Source organism: Pongo pygmaeus, chromosome 2 (assembly GCF_028885625.2).
Source record: "Pongo pygmaeus isolate AG05252 chromosome 2, NHGRI_mPonPyg2-v2.0_pri, whole genome shotgun sequence".
NCBI lineage: Eukaryota > Metazoa > Chordata > Mammalia > Primates > Hominidae > Pongo > Pongo pygmaeus.
In genome coordinates this window covers 208988414-209007602 of record NC_085930.1, presented here as the reverse complement: position 1 = coordinate 209007602, position 19189 = coordinate 208988414, and the positions used below count along the sequence as shown (strand labels likewise).

General features: G+C 37.9%; 1 protein-coding gene across 3 annotated transcripts in view; it reads left to right on the top strand.

Annotated features, from left to right (window-relative positions):
* Positions 1–19189, top strand: part of LOC129032779 (putative ankyrin repeat domain-containing protein 19) — a 46331-nt gene that overhangs the window by 14457 nt on the left and 12685 nt on the right. The window contains exons 4-6 of one of the 3 annotated variants that reach the window (XM_054480604.1): positions 2280–2350; positions 4282–4373; positions 4471–6540. The exons of 1 other annotated variant lie outside the window; for it this stretch is intronic. Coding sequence is in view for 1 of the 2 variants with exons in the window: in XM_054480601.2 (XP_054336576.1) it covers positions 6713–7186 (474 nt within the window). In the remaining variant the exon portion in view is untranslated. Of the gene's footprint in view, positions 1–2279; positions 2351–4281; positions 4374–4470; positions 6541–6712; positions 8091–19189 lie in introns of those variants that run through there. One more of the 3 variants, XM_054480601.2, reaches the window with a different exon arrangement.

Genomic DNA, 19189 nt, shown 5'->3' with positions numbered 1-19189 from the left:
AGGATTTGGCCTATGGTCTGTAGTGGGCTGACCCCTTATGTAGAGGATTGATGGAGGATAGATGTCACCTGGGAGCGTATAGTTATTATTTACTAGGTATTTATCATGTTCATGAGATGCCATCCACCTTTAAATTTGTGGTGATGAGCACAAGCTTCTGAAAAATGGGTGGGATTTAGGGTAAGCATGCAGAGTGAGTGAAACTTTGCCAGATAAGGAGGCAGAGGGGTGATGTTTTGCAGAAGGAATATCTAACAACTTGCACGTTTGACATAACCAACAGCTATGAAGCCTGCAAATTTGTAAAAAGGAGAAGAAGGTGCAAAACGTAAGACACTTATGTGTCTCTACTCTTACCACGTAAAGAGACTGGGAGACAAGGGAAGCTTCAGCCATAGTTAATGCTATAGTTTCCTTACCACAAATCCATGGAGTACATAAGTCTTATTACAAGGTTTTCACCCATCCATGATAAAATAAAATGATGGAGCTCCAGTTTATTCATTTGAAAATATTGGTGTTGCCGGGGATGGTGGCTCCTGCCTGTAATCCCAGCAGTGTTGGAGGCTGAGACAGAAGGATCCCTTGAGGCCAGGAGGTCCAGCAGCCTGGGCAACATAGCGAGACCCCATGTCTATTTTTTTTTTTTAATGTTGCTGGGTGTGCTGTTCTGCACTTGTAATCCCAGCTACTTGGGAGGCTGAAGCAGGAGACCTGCTTGAGCCTAGAAGTTTGAGGTTGCAGTTAGCTGTGATAGCAACATTACACAGTAGCCTGGGTGGCAGACTGAGACCCCATCTCGGATAAAAATCAAGTCAAATAAGATAAGATAAAATAAAATGTTGGTCTTTTTCTTGGAATTATGCTTTTTAAGTTTATTTTGCTTTTTAAAAAAAGTTAAGAAATGACAATAATAGTTGGTTTATATAAGGCTTTCAGAAACTGGCTTCTGCCCAAATCTCCATCTGCAGCCCCTTCTCTGTCTGCTCTTTTTTCTGGCATTACTGAGCTGCTGGTAATGCCCCCATCACCATCCCTCTCATGTAGACAAATACGCTCTGGGAGGCTTCTCTCCCTCTCTTGCTGCTGCCTGGCATGTGCTACCTTTCCTGCCCTCTGCCTCCTTTAATCGGGTGAGCCTCTCTGTCTAAGTCTCAGCTCAGGCATGATCTCTAGAAAAGTCTTCCCCGATGGCTTTTATTCCCATTCTTTAAACCCCAGTGCCTACCACTTAGCAGGAACTCCATGAATATTTAGTAAAATAAAGACTGTTTATACGAAGATGATTGCTACAGTCTAGCAGCAAAGGGGATAGACACGCAAAGACATGATGTGCAGTTCAGATGGTGGAGTGACACTAGAAAACTTGACAAAGTACTAAGGGAGCCCCAAGGAAGGAAACGCCTGTGTATGTGGAGAAAGATAGCCAGATTCAAGGAGGACTTCGCATAGCATTCTGAGTCATTTTTTCTTTTTTCTTTTTCTGTTTTTGGAAACAAGTTCTTACTCTGTCACCCAGGGTGGAGTGCAATATCATGATCGAGACTCACTGCAAACTCAAACTCCTGGGCTTAAGGGATCCTCTCACCTCAACCTCTTGAGTAGCTGAGACTACAGGCACACACCACCATGCCTGGCAAATTTTCTGTAGAGTCAGGGCTTCACTATGGTCTCCAGGCTGCTCTTAAACTCTTGGCTTGGAGCAGTTCTCCTTCCTGGGCCTTCCAAAGTGCTGGGATTACAGGTCTGAGCTACTCTGCCCAGCCTACATTCAGAGTCTTAAAACACGACAATAAATTTGTCAGAATAGTAGAGGAAAATATTTCAGACGTAAAAATCACGATATACACTAATAAAGGTATAATGGCAACAAAATTTTGAAAATTATTAGTAAATAACAACTCACTTAGCATGTTGTTGAAAAGATACTATTATGAAGTAGAGAATAAAGTATTACTTTATATGTTTTTACTATATTTTTAAATTTTACTTTGTTTCCAGCAGTTTTGTTTATTTATGTTGGGTGGAATAATTTGTGGGTGACCCTGAGACTTTTGCATGGCTTGAACCTGCTGATATCTAGTGTCTCCCCAAGTGGTTTGTTGAGGTTTTAGAAGTATTTCTTTAAAATGTACATATTCCAGTAAACATTAAGCTTTATTTAAACTCTCCATTTATAAAAGTATATGTTATTTTGTATCCATTTTTATAAAGATCATAGTCTTTATCTAAGTGTTCTAAGTCATTCATTTTAACTAAACATATGGCTTTGTCTGCAGAACACGACTTAAAAGTGGCTTCAGGGGAAAAGCAAGAAACACTTGAAAGAAGTGAAAATAAACAGCCAGAGGTATATAACAATTTAAATTTCTGGTTTAATATTGGTTGGTTGGTTGGTTGGTTTTTCTTTAATAACATAGCGTAGTCCAAAAGAAGTGACCTTTTAGACTGTCCTTTTAGAATCCAACAGACAGATCATAATTTCATATTTAATTTTAAAACATTTTAGCCAGTTATAAAATTTAAAATATCCTTACAGTCTGCAGTAACTCATAGCTATCTGTACCCTTGGAATTGAGGCCAGAAATTTCCAGAAGTCTCTTTGCTCTTTTATTTTTATAACCTTCTTCATGATAAAGAAAGTAACATCAAAAATTGAGTTGTATTACTAAGCAAGAGAAACTATGAACAATTTAACAGTGATGTCCACTGAGTTCAACTCATGATAAAGGAGTCATCATTGCTAGTGGTTCAAACTCTGCAGTTTTATGTTGCTGGTCACCAGTGCTGAGGTTAAAGACTTCTTCTGTTTTTTGGTCTCTGGTTGCCTTCAGTGTCTATGCTTAGGGAGAGAATGGGGTCATAAAATCAACCCAGCTGCCTATTAAGAGAATTATGACTTCCAGTATGGGACTTTGGTATCAGGGTACAAACAATAGCCTTCTTATTTTAGTATAAATAGTAAATGTTATTAAAATCTTTTAATCCATTGTCACTAGTGGGACTTAGAATACATTAGAACTGGATATAAGTGGATAATCTATCTAGATAACACTCATATTACAGTATAGCATTTGAAGTAGAACCTAAAAATTTTATTCTCTTTCTGATTGGTGTTCATTTTGGCTTCTAATAATTTAGCATTTGCCTACTTTCCAGTTAATCTTCAGAAATCTGAATTTACTGTAGGGGTTCACTGTTTATGGTATCCTGAGGTCAAAATCCTTTTAAGAGAGAAAGCCTTTAGAATACTACATATCATCTGTGAGCCCATTTCTGGCAGATTTAATTCATAATAAATTAAGTTTAGTCCAAACTAACAGTGAGAATTAAGCTTGCTGGTTCATGTTTTTCTCCTATGTTAAGCCAAGGCAAATTATTTTTTACTTCTTAGTTATAATCCAGTAACTTAGGGGTAGCAAAACATAGATTAAGTTTTACAGTTACATTTTAATTATTTTCTATTTTTTTATTCATACTTAATTCAGAATAAAGTTAATTTTAAAACATGCACCCTAACAGAAAAGACATCTGAGAAACAAAACAAGCAAATTAATTTTCCACTTTTGCACCTGCAAAAAAATGTCTCAAGAACCAGAACTGAGTAAGAATTGTGACAAAGAGTGTTTATCTGTATATTCAGGACTTCCTTTAAAATTAATTACAAGAAAGTTCAACAGAAGATTGGTGAAAGTTTTGAAAAATCCAAAATTACTGTTTGTCCTGAGGAAGAGCTCTTACATAGTAACTCTAAAGAGGGACAAAATTAAAGGAAGTGCCCTCTAACCTGATGAATCATATCCCTGACTGCAGGAAGCAGATGCATCTTGGAGTGTCGAACTCTGTAGTATCCCAGGCATTGCCTAAACAGAAGGAGCCCATCACAAACATGTCTTCTCATTGTATTTATACTCTGGGTCCCTCAAACACACCTGCCAGTCATCTTCTAAGCTTTATTCAAATGAAAATAAATCAGACTGTAAAACTTGTAACTAACCAGACATGTAGCCTGTTTCTCAGAGATGAAGAGAATTGTTGTAATGATACAGAAATTGAAAAATTAGGGAACCCAGTAGTTATGGTTGAAATGAAAGAGGACCAAGAGTTTGATATGCAAATGACAAGAAAATATAAACCAAAATACCGTTAATTGGAAATTAGACATTAGACATTGGCCTCAGTCTAGAGATCCAAAAAGTCTGTTTGATTTGTGGTTTGTTTACTCCAAAGAAATGAAGCATGTGATACAGATAGAAAGCCACAGTATTTCTGTTGTTACAGACACTTACAAAAACAAAAATCCAATACAGCACTTGTTCCACAAGCCATATGGAACTTAGAAGCTCTTCTAAAGCTTAGAAGATGACTGGCAAGTATGTTTCAGAGAGCCACATATGACAGTCCCACTGCTAATAGCTATAAAAGCATGAAACCTGCATGAGAAAATGTGAGTTATTCTCCACCCCATAGTGACAGAACATCAAAAGCATATCTAGAAGAAGACTTACAGCAAGATATGCAAAGGCTTAAGAATGAGGTGGGCATGTTACAAGTAGAGTTCCTGGCTTTGAAGAAAGAAAGTTCAACTATAAAAAGAAAGAGGTTCACTTGCTGCTTCTCTTTTTATGAATTATCTGATTCATTCTGGTTTTCCACTCAAGAAAATCTCATGTGTGTAGTTACAGTGTGGTTATCTAAATGTGTAATTATGTGTCAAAGTAGATCAGTGCTGCTATCTAAATGACAGTTCTGGAAAACACTCTCATAATCTTTGTTCATTAGTCAACCTAAGTCTCACTATCAGTCTTCCAAGTGGCACATGGGCTGGGAAAATAATTTAGCCATATACCATGTGACCTTCTGAATCAGCTAAACATAAAGAAAATTGCTAAAGAAATAAGCTCTAGATTCTTCTTACTGTATTCATATAAAGATGAATTACATTTATTTAAATGATAAAATGGTAACACAGTGGGAGGGAAATAATGACTGATAAGAGACATGAAAATGCATCTAGCCTTGAGAGTTGCAACAAATATTATCAGCCAAAGACGTCTGTTTAATGTGCTTTCATGCATGCAAGTTTATTTGTTTGACTCAAGCTGTTTAAACTTATAATTCCATAATGGCCATTTTAAATATTTTTGGAAACAAATACATATACTTTTGCATATTTAAAAAAAATCACCACTCTCCAATGTTTCTGCTGAATCACACTTTTACATTATGTTGTTTAATAAAATATGGTAAGTTTTGACATGTATGATTTTATCATATAAGTAGCATAAGTCCTCAGCCAAATATTTATCATTTGACTCTATAGTAGAAAGCTGAGTCCTGTACATTGTGTTCTAAAGATAGACAAAAATCTAGAGATTTTCTTAAAAGCAGGTGAGGCCTCCCGCCATCCTCTGAGGCATTAAATTGCTTTGCCAAAGTCACACTTTTAATTTATTTGACTAATTTGATATATTTATCTGGTAATTTATGTAATTCAGCAATATGTAATTGTATCTTCCCTTTTGGTGCCATGAAGTGCTAGGTAATGCCACCTTAGGAGCTTTGGGTGAATTATTTAATGTTTCTTGGTTTTACTTCTATTATCAAGTAGATAATGGGGCTAGAGTAGACAACTATTCTGTATATCTTCCAGCTATAAACTTTTGTGGTAATTGAATGTAAACTTGGGGAACATCTCATTTTCTAGGATTCTGCACTAGCAACTCAGCAGTTTCACTCTGCTCCTTGAGTTGTGGTAAACTTTGGTTCCTCTGTTTCAGTGAGCACCTTCACTTTTTTGATATCCCAGGATCCAAGTGAAAAAATAAGGATAAAAGGCAGTGGGGAAAATAATAGCTTAGTGCAGAAAAGGGAAAGCTTCTTTTCTGTTTCTGAAGCCCCACAAGGTCACATCCTCTCAATCTGGTTATTTCATGCAGAATCCAGGTGACAAAGACAGAAGACACATTTTCTGCCTGTGTCTTTTTGTTTCTCTGTTTTTGTGTTGATATATTTACACCACAGAAGTAACTGTGATCTGATGGAGAACTAGAAGTCGAGTCAGAAGCCCTGGGAAAATCCTGCAGCTTGCTTATATTTTTAACCTCTCTTTTTAAGAATTATGATAATAAATTCATCAATGTATGTATGTAGAAATGCTTAGTACAATGTCTAGATTTATGATTTAGTAAATGAAATTCTTATAACTGACAAAAACGTTGAGTCAAATCACAATAGAATATGATCAGGGAAACAGAACTTTTAAAACTTTGAGAGATTTTATCTGTCCAAATACACGTGGAGGTAAAGCTCTTACTACAGGGTGGTGTCTGGGTTAGATATCAGAGTATAAATGCAATTTCCTTTTTCCAAGATTTTAATTTAGTCGAATTTGTTAATATTTTACTTTATGCTTTGCATTTGTTGTAATTCAGAGAAAGGCTTTTCCAATTCTGATATTCTTAACAATTCTCTAGTATGTATGTGTGTGTTTTTAGTTTTATGGATTTATTGACTTCAAATAAAGTTTTGAACTTTTTGAAATTTATGCTCTTTAAGGTTCAAGGTTTTGCTTCAACTTTTTCTCCAGTTGGATATCCACTTACAGCAACTTTTAATTGCATGAATGTACAGGTTGTTCTTTCACTTCAGAGTTAACCATGATATGTTATTTCATTGAGTGCTAGCTGAAAATTTCTTTTGTTTTATTTAGGATTTTCAAAGTTATAGAAAAAAGAAGGATGTGATATATACAAATTGCATGTTGAAAGGAGATATTGCCACACTCAAATGGGAATTATACACAATAAAAAATGACAATCTCAAAAAGGAAAAGGAATATATTCAGGAAATTAAAAGTATTAGAAAAATAAATGCTAACTTTGAAAAGAGTGCAAGACTCAATGAGGAAATGATAACAAAAACGATGTCCCAGTATTGTCAACAGCTTAATGGCCTCAAAGCTGAGAATACAAGGCTGAATTCAAAATTGGAGAAGGAAGAACACCACACAGATGGACTGGAAGCTGAAGTTGAATTCCTCCATTCTAGACTGGCTGCTGCTATAAATGAGCACAATGAAAGTGTAGAAACAAAAGACCTAGAACTTGTTTTACAGAGAGCACATAATTTTTCTGTACATAAAAAAATAAGTTCTACTATTTCTCAACTAAAAGATAAAAGTTAGTTGCTTACTGAACAATTTTCTAAAGCTCAGATGAATTTCAATACCTTAAAAGGTAAGCTCCATGAGACAAGAGATGCTCTCAGGGAAAAGACATTGGCTTTAGAAAGTGTACAGATGGACCAAAGGCAAGCACAGCATCGAATAAAGGAAATGGAGCAGATTCACCCAAATGAGGAAGCTAAAGGAGTCAATCCACCGGAAAGCACAACTGTGTAGAGGAGAGACTATGTCAACTAGAAGGTGAAAATCTCTTGCTTAAACGACAGCTAGAGGGTGCTCATAAGGAAGGCAATGATAAAGAGATAGCAATTAATATCCAAGGAGGCTGTCTTGAGAGTGGAAAGAAAGATCTTCTAGAAGAGAAAAATAAGAAACTAATGAATGAATATAATTTTATAAAAGAAAAACTGTTTCAGTATGTAAAAGAAGAAGGAGAAGGAGAAGTAAGTATGAAGAAAGATAAATATTTTTAACCTTCCAGAAAGAAAATTTAAACATTTCATTGTGGCTATATGTTGAATCTAGTTCAATATAATAATAAATAGATGAAAATGTATTCACCATACTGTATAATTCCATTAACATGAAACATCCAGAAAAGGCATGTATAGGGACAGAAAGAAGATGAATGTTTCTGTAGGGCTGGGGCTGGAAATGGGTCGTGACTGCTGATGGGGCATGAGGGATCGTCCTGGAGTGATGAAAATGTTCTGAAGCTGGACTGTAAAGATGACTGCATGACTTGTAAATTTGCTAAAAATCCTTGAACTGTATGTTAAAACAGATCAATTCTGTAGTATGTAAATCACATTTTAGCAAAGCTGTTTTAATGAAAAACCAAAAAAAATGTGTTTACTGTATCAGCTTGGAAACATACCTTGTTTCCAGGAAATAAAAGGTGGAGCTGACAGATGTTTTCCTTTGAGTAAACACATTATGTCACCTATGAAATTTTAGTAGCTACAGAGTAATGTTCATAAGGTATGTAGTCTTATGCTGCTGAAATAATAAATTTAATTTCTCTATGTTGCCACATTTTAAGACCATAATGAAGCAGATAAATGGAGATGCTTGTACCTGAAATAAGTATTTTGAAATTAAGATTCAATTAAGTGAGCCACTTTGACACTTAATTCTAGATTTCGCAGATGAACTGAAGTGTGTTGCTCTGTCTTGTGATGCTTTTCCTTCGGTGGCTCTTTCATGTATTTTAGTTGGTAAAACTTTAGTCGGTATAACTTTAGTCGGTATAACTTTAGTCGGTATAACTTTAGTCGGTATAACTTTAGTCGGTATAACTTTATTTTGATTCACATCAATGTGACTGAAGTCTGAAAATATGTCAGTCTCACATGTATTTTTCTGACCACTTAATATTTTAAAGACATCTACTTGTTATAAAATCACAATTTGGAATAAATGTGGTAAATTTTAGCAAAAAAATGTTGATTTAATGTTCCCACTGGTAGGTATTTATAATTTACTTTGAATATTTTTATTAATAATTAGCTCATAATTTATATTTTAAGTCTCAATGACTATCAGTTGGATATAACTTTGCCCAGTAGAAAGATACTTGTAGCTGTCTGTGCTTTGTGAGTTTGACGTTGACTCCCCTTTTTCAGACTAATGAGGGGCGGCAGAGTTCACGGAGACTGGGAATGAAGTGAGTACGGGACAGAGTTGTAGGGGCTGAGGTCAGGGAAGGAGGTAGAGGCCATGTTACCTAGGGCCTTGAAGGCCGTTGGAATTTTACTTTTATTCTGAGATAGGGATCTGTCGGAAGGATTTGAACAGGCGACTGAATGTGTGAGGAAGTCAGGTTGAGTTGAGGGTCTGAGATGAATGAATAGTGGGCTGAATCCATCTGTCATGTAGGAGAATACCAGTCTGGCAGGAAGACAACAGCTTCTATGTCCCCTCACTGAATTCAGTAATAAAGGAGAATGTGTACATATGAGGAAAAGAAAGCTAATCTATGTGTGTGGTAATAATTTTCAAAGTATGCATGTTAGAGTTAAATATTAACATAATTTAATAATAAGGCAATTTATAAAATTAATAACAAAAATATCAGGGACTGTAAGGCAACCTCAGAACAACTGGCCAGTCACCTTAAAAAATTTCCTGTGTCAGAGTCTCCACTGGAAGGCAGATCACATTGTCATATTAATTTGGATGAGACACAGGCTTCAAGTAGGAAATCAAATATGTATGGAATTTAACAGGTCGACAGTTAATCTGTAGCTGGTTGAATAATATAAACTGTTTTAGGATACTAATTTCAGTGGACAGCTTGATTTTGTATTTTTATTATAATTAATTATTACCATTTTATTACTTTTATAATGTACTTATTTATTAAACTCTGGTTTTTATTCTGCCATTTTGAAAAATAATTGCATACGTTTTACAATATTTTCTCTTGGGAAAGTTGAGAATTATACATCATTCCTCACAGAAAATTGGCTTTTTTCCTGTTAAACAGTATTTTTAGATAATTTCCTTATTGCCTTGGTGAGGCAAGCCAGATTAAGTCAGAGGAGAGTGTTTAATGGAACGTTCCAGAAAGTTGATCTTATTTCTTCACTTTCGTGAATGGACACAGAAGCTGTGCCTATTCATTTCATGGATTCTAGGTTAACTTGTACAGAAAGGCCATCATACTGTTCTTTGAAATGCACGTTTTAGGTTAATTTACAAACTACTTGCAAAGTTAGGCATTGCCTTCATCTCCCTTTCATTTAAAATATACTGTAAATGGCATAGAAATATTCAGATCTGATAGAGTATGTACATCTAAAATAGAGAGTTGAGAAAATTATCTTGATCCTACCATTGGATTTTAAAAACAGTTTCACTGAGAGATAATTCACGTCATACAGTTCAACCATTTAAAATGTACATCTCAGTGTCTGTTAGTATATTCACAGCGTTGTGTAACCATCACCACAATCAATGCTAGAACATTTTCACCACTTTGAGAAGCAACCCCACATCTCTTAGCCATGATTGCAACCCTTCTCCATGTCTCTCCACCTACCCCAGTTGCAGGCAACCACCATCTGCTTTTGTCTCCAAAGATTTGCGTGGTCTGCATATTTTACATAACTAGGGTCTTACAATATGAAGTCCTTTCTGACTGGCTCTTTCACTTAGCATAATGTTTTCAGAGTTTTATCCATGTTGTAGCACATATCAGTAGTTTATTTCTTCTTATTGTCAAATAACAGTCGATTTCACGGCTACACCAGTTTTCCATTCATTCATCAGTTGATGGACCTTTAGGTTGTTTCCACTTTTTGGCTATTATGAAAACAGCTGCTGTGAAGATTCATTTACAGGTTATTATATGGACATATGTTTTTAATTCCCTGCCATTGTACTTTATCCTCAGAGTTAATTGGGCAGATTTCAGCACCAGTTTTACCCATGCTGTCCTTCCTGCCTTCTCAGTTTCTGCTCATCTAGCCTCATTCATTCAGACCTGGCAGGCAGTTTTCTCTTCATGAAGCTTTCTCTGACTGTTCTGACTGTCATTCACCTTATGACTCAGCACTTGTTGCCCAGTCTGCAGAACAACTTAGCCCTTAATTTTACATGGCTTTAATTTTAATGGAAGATAATTTTGTCTCATCATAAATTTGATTAAAGGGAAAATAATATATGACATGCATGTCACCTATCCTTGTATAAATTAAAAATATTTTAGCTTGGCAGCTTTTAGCGTAGAACAGAATACTTTATACCATACCAATTATTTCTTCTTTGAGACACTGACACAGTAAATCTTTTATTCTAAATGTATTTTTAGCAATTAAATATGAAATTAAAACCAATTAGTCTAATAGAGGCGAATTGTTCAATCAAATGCTCATGTTTTTCTCAGTATGAAAAAAGAATCTAAATTTGCCTTCCTTCACTATGTAGACAGAACTGTATTTCTGGATGGCTGCCAGTTTGTCAGCTGAACAGTTCTGGCTGCAGCTTGTCTTATGATTGATAGCACAGCATCTTAATCTGAGTGCTCAGCAGAGTGCTCGTGAAAGCAGTGCCACATCAACAGCTGCTGGGAGAAAATTGATTCAGAAGCCTTGCTTTAGAAGTAGAGTCCAGGGTTTTCAGCTCAGTGGCTCAGCCTGTCTCTGCTGGTCATGTCGGTTATGTACTACTCAATCCAGGAGGTGCTATTTACATTGTAGTACATACGTGACTGTTGCCCACTGAGTCATACAGACAGAAAAGTAAGCTATAAATTATATGCTCCCTCTCCCCATTTGCTGCCATTTTCAGTAGTGTGAAGAATGATTCAGTTCAGCTATAGGAGACCACTTCCATTGGAATGCCACCTGCCTAACACATACAATTGTCAAGATATAAAAAACAGTAAAAATTATTATGCTAATAGCAAATATTATCTGTAGCTCACTATGTGCCATGTACTCTTCTAAGTGCTTCTAAGCAAATCTTATCTGCAGCTCTCTATGCACCATATACTTTTCTAAGGGCTTCATGTCAGTCCCTGGTTTAATCTTCCCAACATCCCAGTGAAGTAGATGGTATTATTCTCTCCATTTCATAGATAAAGAACCAGAGACACAGAAAGTTAATTTGCTCAAGTCACACAGCTAGTATCTGGTAGAGCTGGGATTCAGACACAGACCTTCTGGCTTCTGTGTAGATACTGCCTCAAACCATTCCATGAAACACCTGGTTGGGTGAGGTGGCTCATGCCAGTAATCCTAGCACTTTGAGAGGCTGAGGCAGGAACAGTGCTTGAGCACAGGAATTGGAGACCAGCCAGCACAATATAAGTGAGACCCTGCCTCTACCAAAAAAAAAAAAAAATCTTAACAGTTATCTGAGACATAGGGGTGCATGCCTCTAGTCCTAGCTACATTGGGAAGCTGTGGTAGGAGGGTCACTTGAGCTCAGGATATTGAGGCTGCAGTGAGCAGTGGTCAGGCCACCTGGGTAACAGCAAGACTCTGTCTCATAAATAAAACGTTTTGTATAGATCCCACAGAAGTGAGTTAGACATCAGGCATAGAATTATTAGCCACTTTGATCTCTGCCTTGGGAGTAAAACATTTAATAAGGGACAGCTTTAAACCATCTCAATCAATAGCCTCTAACTTCTTCAGAAGGTTCTTATTTCATTAATTTATCAGCAAGAGACTACCTGGATTAAGACATTTGGTGGGCACCATTTTGGGTTAAAGAATCTCGATCGGGAAGAAGGGAGATCTCTACTTGACTGGAGCTTCCCAGTGATATCGTTGAGTGTCCCCCAAAAGAAACTTTAGAACAAGACTTTCATCATGCCATATCTCTATGGAGAGGAAATTCTTCACAAGAAAACAAAGGCAAACAATTGATCATCTGATTCTCATGGGAAAGTTTTCATTATAAAAGAAAAAAAGGGCCGGGTGCGGTGGCACAGCCTGTAATCCCAGCACTTTGGGAGGGCAAGGTAGGTAGATTACCTGAGGTCAGGAGTTCAAGAACAGCCTGGCCAATATGGTGAAACCCTGTCTCTACTAAAAATATAAAAATTAGCCAGGAATGGTGGTGTGCACCTGTGTCCCAGCTACTTGGGAGGCTGAGGCAGGAGAATTACTTGAACCCAGGAGGTAGAAGTTGTAGTGAGCTAAGATGGTGCCACTGCACTCCAGCCTGGATGACAGAGTGTGATTCCATCTCAAAAAAAGAAAAGAAAAAAAAAAAAAAAGAACAAAGTATGCTGGTCAATATCCTAAGGGTGAGATGATCCCCCTTTGAGATTAGAAAATAACACTATATTCACAGTAACATCAATAAGAATCAACATGAAATAGACATGATTCACTATCTACAAAAGTAACCTGCACCAAGTAGCAATGTCTGAGTGTGTGGTTGAGAATATTGTCTATAATATGTGTACTAGAAAGAAGAGGCCTCAAGAAGAAGGTCAGAGCTGGAAATGTAGATTAGGGAATCTGGGTCAAAATTTTAAGATTTTAGGAATCCCGAGAGAATTTAAAAGATGAATAGTGGCTGGGCGTGGTGGCTCATGCCTGTAATCCCAGCACTTTGGGAGGCTGAGGTGGGCAGATCATGAGGTCAGGAGTTCAAGACCAACTTGGCCAACATGGTGAAACCCCGTCTCTGCTAAAAATACAAAAAATTAGCCTGGCATGGTGGTGGGTACCTGTAATCCCAGCTACGTGGGAGGCTGAGGCAGGAGAATCGCTTGAACCTGGGAGGCAGAGGTTGCAGTGAGCGGAGATCATGCCACTGCTCTCCAGCCTGGACAACAGTGCAAGACTCCGTCTCAAAAAAAAAAAAAAGACAGAAAAAAACAGGAATAGAAAGTGATAGGACCGAACATCAGAGGTTGCTGCATTTAGAAATAAAGTGGTTTCAGAGGAGGAGAGGGAGCATTTGGTCTACTCGCAGTTTCTGCTGAGTAAAGCAGGATAAAGTCCTTCATGACCCTTGGACTTTTTTATTGGAATTATTTAAAAATCAGATTGCGGTATAAAAAACACAATAAGTGATGAAAAATAGATTTCTGGATGAGACCATGTGTCATAGAGTCCAATGGAAGGGGAGAAGCAGGATAATAGAAAATCTACAAAAAGTAGACAAAAGTTATGTTTTTATTATAGAAAAAACTTTATTTAAAGAGAAATGATTAAGAGAAAGGGAAAAAACTGAAATCTATGGGTGAATACTAACAGAGAAAGAATATTTAGATCAGCGTGAAGACAGGTGGGAACTAGATAAGAGTTTTCTAAAAATCATCTTAGTTAAATGTAATTTAACAAAATTTGGAATATCTTTAACTATTAATGACAATGTTTCTAAAGCATCTTTAAAAACTAAAATGTAAATATAACTACTCTTTTTTTTTTAACTAACCCTTAGTATTTTATGTGTTAAAACCCCCACTTTTAACCCTCATTTTTGGCAGCTTAAATTTCAGAAAATATAATGATGAAAGTATGAATCATTTTTAGCTGTTTTAAGAAAAGCGTCTATTTTTGAAATCTGTCCTTATTGGCATCAGGTTTATAAAATGTGCTTTATACACCTGCCTGAATACATATTACTCATCAACTTATGAGAAATAACATTTTTAAGATAGAAGAGGGTCTCTAGATTTTACAAAAATAATTTTAATCACTTTCTTTTTCTTTTTTTTTCCCCGAATAAAGTCTGGAGTTTAGTTAATAGTAATGTACCAATGTTAATTTCAACAAATGTACCATTGTTATGTAAAATGTTAACATTAGAGGAAACCAGGTGAGGGTTATACAAGAACTCTCTGTACTATCTGCAACCTAGAATAATCTAAAACTATTGCCAAATAAAAGGCTTTTTAAAAATTTTTTTTTATTATTATACTTTAAGTTTTAGGGTACATGTGCACAACGTGCAGGTTTGTTACATATGTATTCATGTGCCATGTTGGTGTGCTGCACCCATTAACTCATCATTTAGCATTAGGTATATCTCCTAATGCTATCCCTCCCCACTTCCCCCACCTCACAACAGTCCCCGGTGTGTGATGTTCCCCTTCCTGGGTCCATGTGTTCTCATTGTTCAATTCCCATCTATGAGTGAGAACATGCAGTGTTTGGTTTTTTGTCCTTGCAACAGTTTGCTGAGAATGATGGTTTCCAGCTTCATCCATGTCCCTACAAAGTACATGAACTCATCATTTTTTATGGCTGCATAGTATTCCATGGTGTATATGTGCCACATTTTCTTAATCCAGTCTGTCATTGTTGGACATTTGGGTTGGTTCCAAGTCTTTGCTATTGTGAATATGATATTAACTCAAAAAGTTTTCTTAATTCTTCATTTTCTTCTTCAGGCTTGAAAAAGAAAGTGTTGCAATAAACATACATGTGCATCACTTTCTTTTTCAAGCCTGAAGAAGAAAATGAAGAATTAAGAAAACTTTTTGAGTTAATATCATCACTGGAGTATAATGTGTATCAAATAAGGAAGAAAAATCATGAATTAGAGGAAGAGGCATCTGGGTATGGTTTTCATATTGTAGAACATTTTAATCATTTATTAATTGATTTAACTCTAATTTTACTTGACTAAAACCTAGATACATATTCATTTTATGTCTGCATTTTCATAATTAAATGAAATCTATTTTAAAATGTATTTCGGAAACTCACAACATTGTACGCATGCGCGTCATGGGGTGGGAGTCAGCTGAGCTGCTGGGGCAAGGTTGGGATGAAAAAAATTATATTAAAAACATATAAAAAAAGAAACAACACAATCTGAAATTTTTTTGAATGTCAAAATGCTACACTTCTATTTTTTTTTTGAGACAGAGTCTGAGTCTGTCATCCAGGCTGGAGTACAATGGTGCATTCTCTGCTCACTGCAACCTCCACCTCCCAGGTTCAAGCAATTCTCTGGCCTCAGCCTCCTGAGTAGCTGGGATTACAGGCATGGGCCACCACACCTGGCTAATTTTTGTATTTTTAGTAGAGATGGAGTTTCACCATGTTGGTCAGGCTGGTCTCGAACTCCTGACCTTGTGATCCACCCGCCTTGGCCTCGAAAAGTTGGCGTGAGCCACTGCACCCGGCCATTTATTCTTTAATGATTTTGAAAACAATAATGACAAAGCCTTGGACATGTAATGTCAACTGCACTCTTCATTATCTAGTTTCAGTTATTGTTTCTGAAGATATTTTTGCTGTCTTTGGTCATCTTCCTTTTTCAGTATCCTTCTCTGCTGCATTCAGATTCTTTAAAGGAGACCTATTCGTGTCATTCTTTTAACATCAAATTTTATCTTGATATGTAGCTTGTATTTTGTTTCTGCCTTTTTTTCTTTTAAATATAAAACATATCGTGGAAATTTACTCATTTTACATGGGCCCCTGTGTTGTATACATGAAGTATACATGCTATTAAACTTCTGTTTTACAGAAATAAATTTTATATATATATAAATATATGTATAACTTAAAAAAGAGTAAAATGAGCATTCATGTTTTGATCACAGATTTTTTTTAAATGGAATGTGTCTTTGAAGCCCTGAACACAGCTACTTTTCTATTTATTTACTGAGCAATTAAGTTGGTTTTCTGATTCTAATGAATATTTTTCTCTCATTGCCTTTCTCTACATGGTTCTGCATATCTTTCATTTTGTTGACATTTTGTCAGGAAAGATCTCTAGATTTCTTCAAAGTCTTTAAGTCAACACATATCTCTGCCCCTTTGCTTTTTTCTAAAACTGCCTGTTTCCTTTTTCTCATGAGATCTGGTTGTATAATGGGGTGTGCCACCTCATTCCTCTCATTGCCCCTTGACATTCTGGTATGATTGGGTGGCTTCCTGAGTCCTGCAGAATCATGAGCCAATTAAACCTCTTTTGTTTATGATCATAGAGAATATTAGTACTGCAAAGTGGATCTATCAAATGTCTTCAAGGCCTTTTCCCTGTTGTCTTGACAATCAGCACTCAGCTTCTTTTCATTCAAGTATCTGAAGCCTTCTTGAATTTTCCCCCTCAAAATGGACTTGTCTTCCTTTACCACATTGCCAGGCTGCAGCAAAGATAGCTGATAATGCAGAAGCAAGTTCAGAAGGGGCTAGCAAACAGAGGTCAGGAGAGTTTGGAGGGCTTTGAAGACAGGAAGATGAGGGAAAGTTTGGATCTTTGTAAAGAATTGTTAAATACTTGTGATCAAAAGCCTGACAGGAAAATGGACAGTAAAGGCCAGACTTAGAAGGTCTCAGATGAAAATGAGGAACTTACTAGGAACAGAAGCCAAGGGTACTTTTGTTTTGCTGTAGCAAAGAACATGGCTTCATGGCGACCCTGCCCTGGAGATCTGTGATGTAGGGTCCAGCCCCACAGGGTCAGTGGGTTTTCTCCCATATGTGGAGACGAGAAAGTGTAGAAATAAAGACACAAGACAAAGAGATAAAAGAAAAGACAGCCGGGCCTGGGGGACCACTACCACCAAGATGCGGAGACTGGTAGTGGCCCCGAATGCCTGGCTGCACTGTTATTTATTGGATACAAAACAAAAGGGGCAGGATAAGGAGTGTGAGCCATCTCCAATGATAGGTAAGGTCCCGTGGGTCACGTGTCCACTGGACAGGGGCCCTTCCCTACCTGGCAGCAGAGGCAGAGAGAGAGAGAGGGAGAGAGAGACAGCTTACACTATTATTTCTGCTTATCAGAGACTTTTAGTACTTTCACTAATTTTGCTACTGTTACCTAAAAGGCAGAGCCAGATGTACAGGATGGAACATGAAAGCGGACTAGGAACGTGACTACTGAAGCACAGCATCACAGGGAGACGGTTAGGCCTCCAGATAACTGCGGGCGAGCCTGACTAATGTCAGGCCCTCCACAACAGGTGGAGGGGTAGAGTCTTCTCTAAACTCCCCAGGGGAAAGGGAGACTCCCTTGCCTGGTCTGCTAAGTAGCGGGTGTTTTTCCTTGACACTGAGGCTACCGCTAGACCACGGTCCGCTTGGCAACGGGTGTCTTCCCAGACGTTGGCGTCACCGCTAGACCAAGGAGTCCTCTGGTGGCCCTGTCCGGGCATGACAGAAGGCTCTCTTGTCTTCTGGTCACTTCTCACTATGTCCCCTCAGCTCCTATCTCTGTATGGCCTGGTTTTTCCTAGGTTATGATTGTAGAGCAAGGATTATTATAATATTGGAATAAAGAGTCATTGCTACAAACTAATGATGAATGATATTCATATATAATCATGTCTATGATCTAGATCTAGTATAACTCTTGTTTTATATATTTTATTACACTGGAAGAGCTCATGCCCTCGGTCTCTTGCCTCGGCACCTGGATGACTTGCCGTCCACACTGTGAAACTTTGAACTTGAGGGTGATGACTTAGTGCATGGCTGGTCGAATAAACTTCTAGGCAGCAAAGCTCAAGATGTGTCCTGTCTGCATCGAACAGCCTGTGCTTTTATGTGTGACTGAGGAAATGACCTCTGGTTGGGACTTATATTAAATGAGTCCCAACTCTTATATTAAATGAGAAGCAAAACTCAAAAGTTTGGAAAATTTGCAGCCTGGCCAATTGGTCAAAAAGAAAATCGGGAAGGCTTCATAAATTTGCATAAAAAGGAGTCCAGTGCTAACAGCCAAGACAATAGGAAAAAGGCCTTGAAGGCATTTCAGAGACATTTACAGCAGCCCTTGCTGTCACAGGCCCTGGGGCCTAGGAGAGAAGTATGGTTTCCTGGGCCAGTCCCATGAGCTCCCTCTGTGTGCAGCCTCAGGACACTGCTGCCTGCATCCCTGCAGCTCCAGCTCCAGCTCCAGCCATGGCTGAAAGATGCACAGATACAGCCTGTGTCACTGCTTCAGAGGGTGCGAGCTAGAAGCCTTGGTAACTTCCTCATAGTGTTAAGCCACTAGGTGGACAGAGCATGAGACTAGAAGCTTGGGAGCCTCTGTATAGATTTTGGAAGTTGTATGGAAATGCCTGGGTGTCCAGGCAACAGCATCCCCAAAAGGCAGAGCCTCATAAGAAACCTCTACTAGGGCAGTGCCGAAGGAAAATATGGGGTTGGAGCCCCCACATTGGAAGCTACCATCATGCAGACCCCAGATTCATAGACCCCCCCCCCCCAACAGCTTGTACCGTCAGTGGGGAAAAGCTACAGGCACTCAATACCAGCCTAGCCCATGAGGGCAGCCATGGGGTGTAAACTCTGCAAAGCCACAGGTGCAGAGCTGCCCAAGGCCTTGGGAGCCCAGCCCTCACACCCCTGTGCCCTGGATGTGGGACAAGGTTTCAAAAAGGGTGATTTTAGAGCTGTAGGATTGAATGACTGGCCTTCTGGGTTTGGAGACTGTAAGTCCTATCTGTGCTTTGTTCTTTCTGGCAAAATTCTCCCTTTTGGCTGGGAATGCTTACCCACTGTGTGTGCAAGTACTGTGCTTTGGAAGTAGTTAACTTGCTTTATATTTCAGAGGCTCATGGGCCTAAGG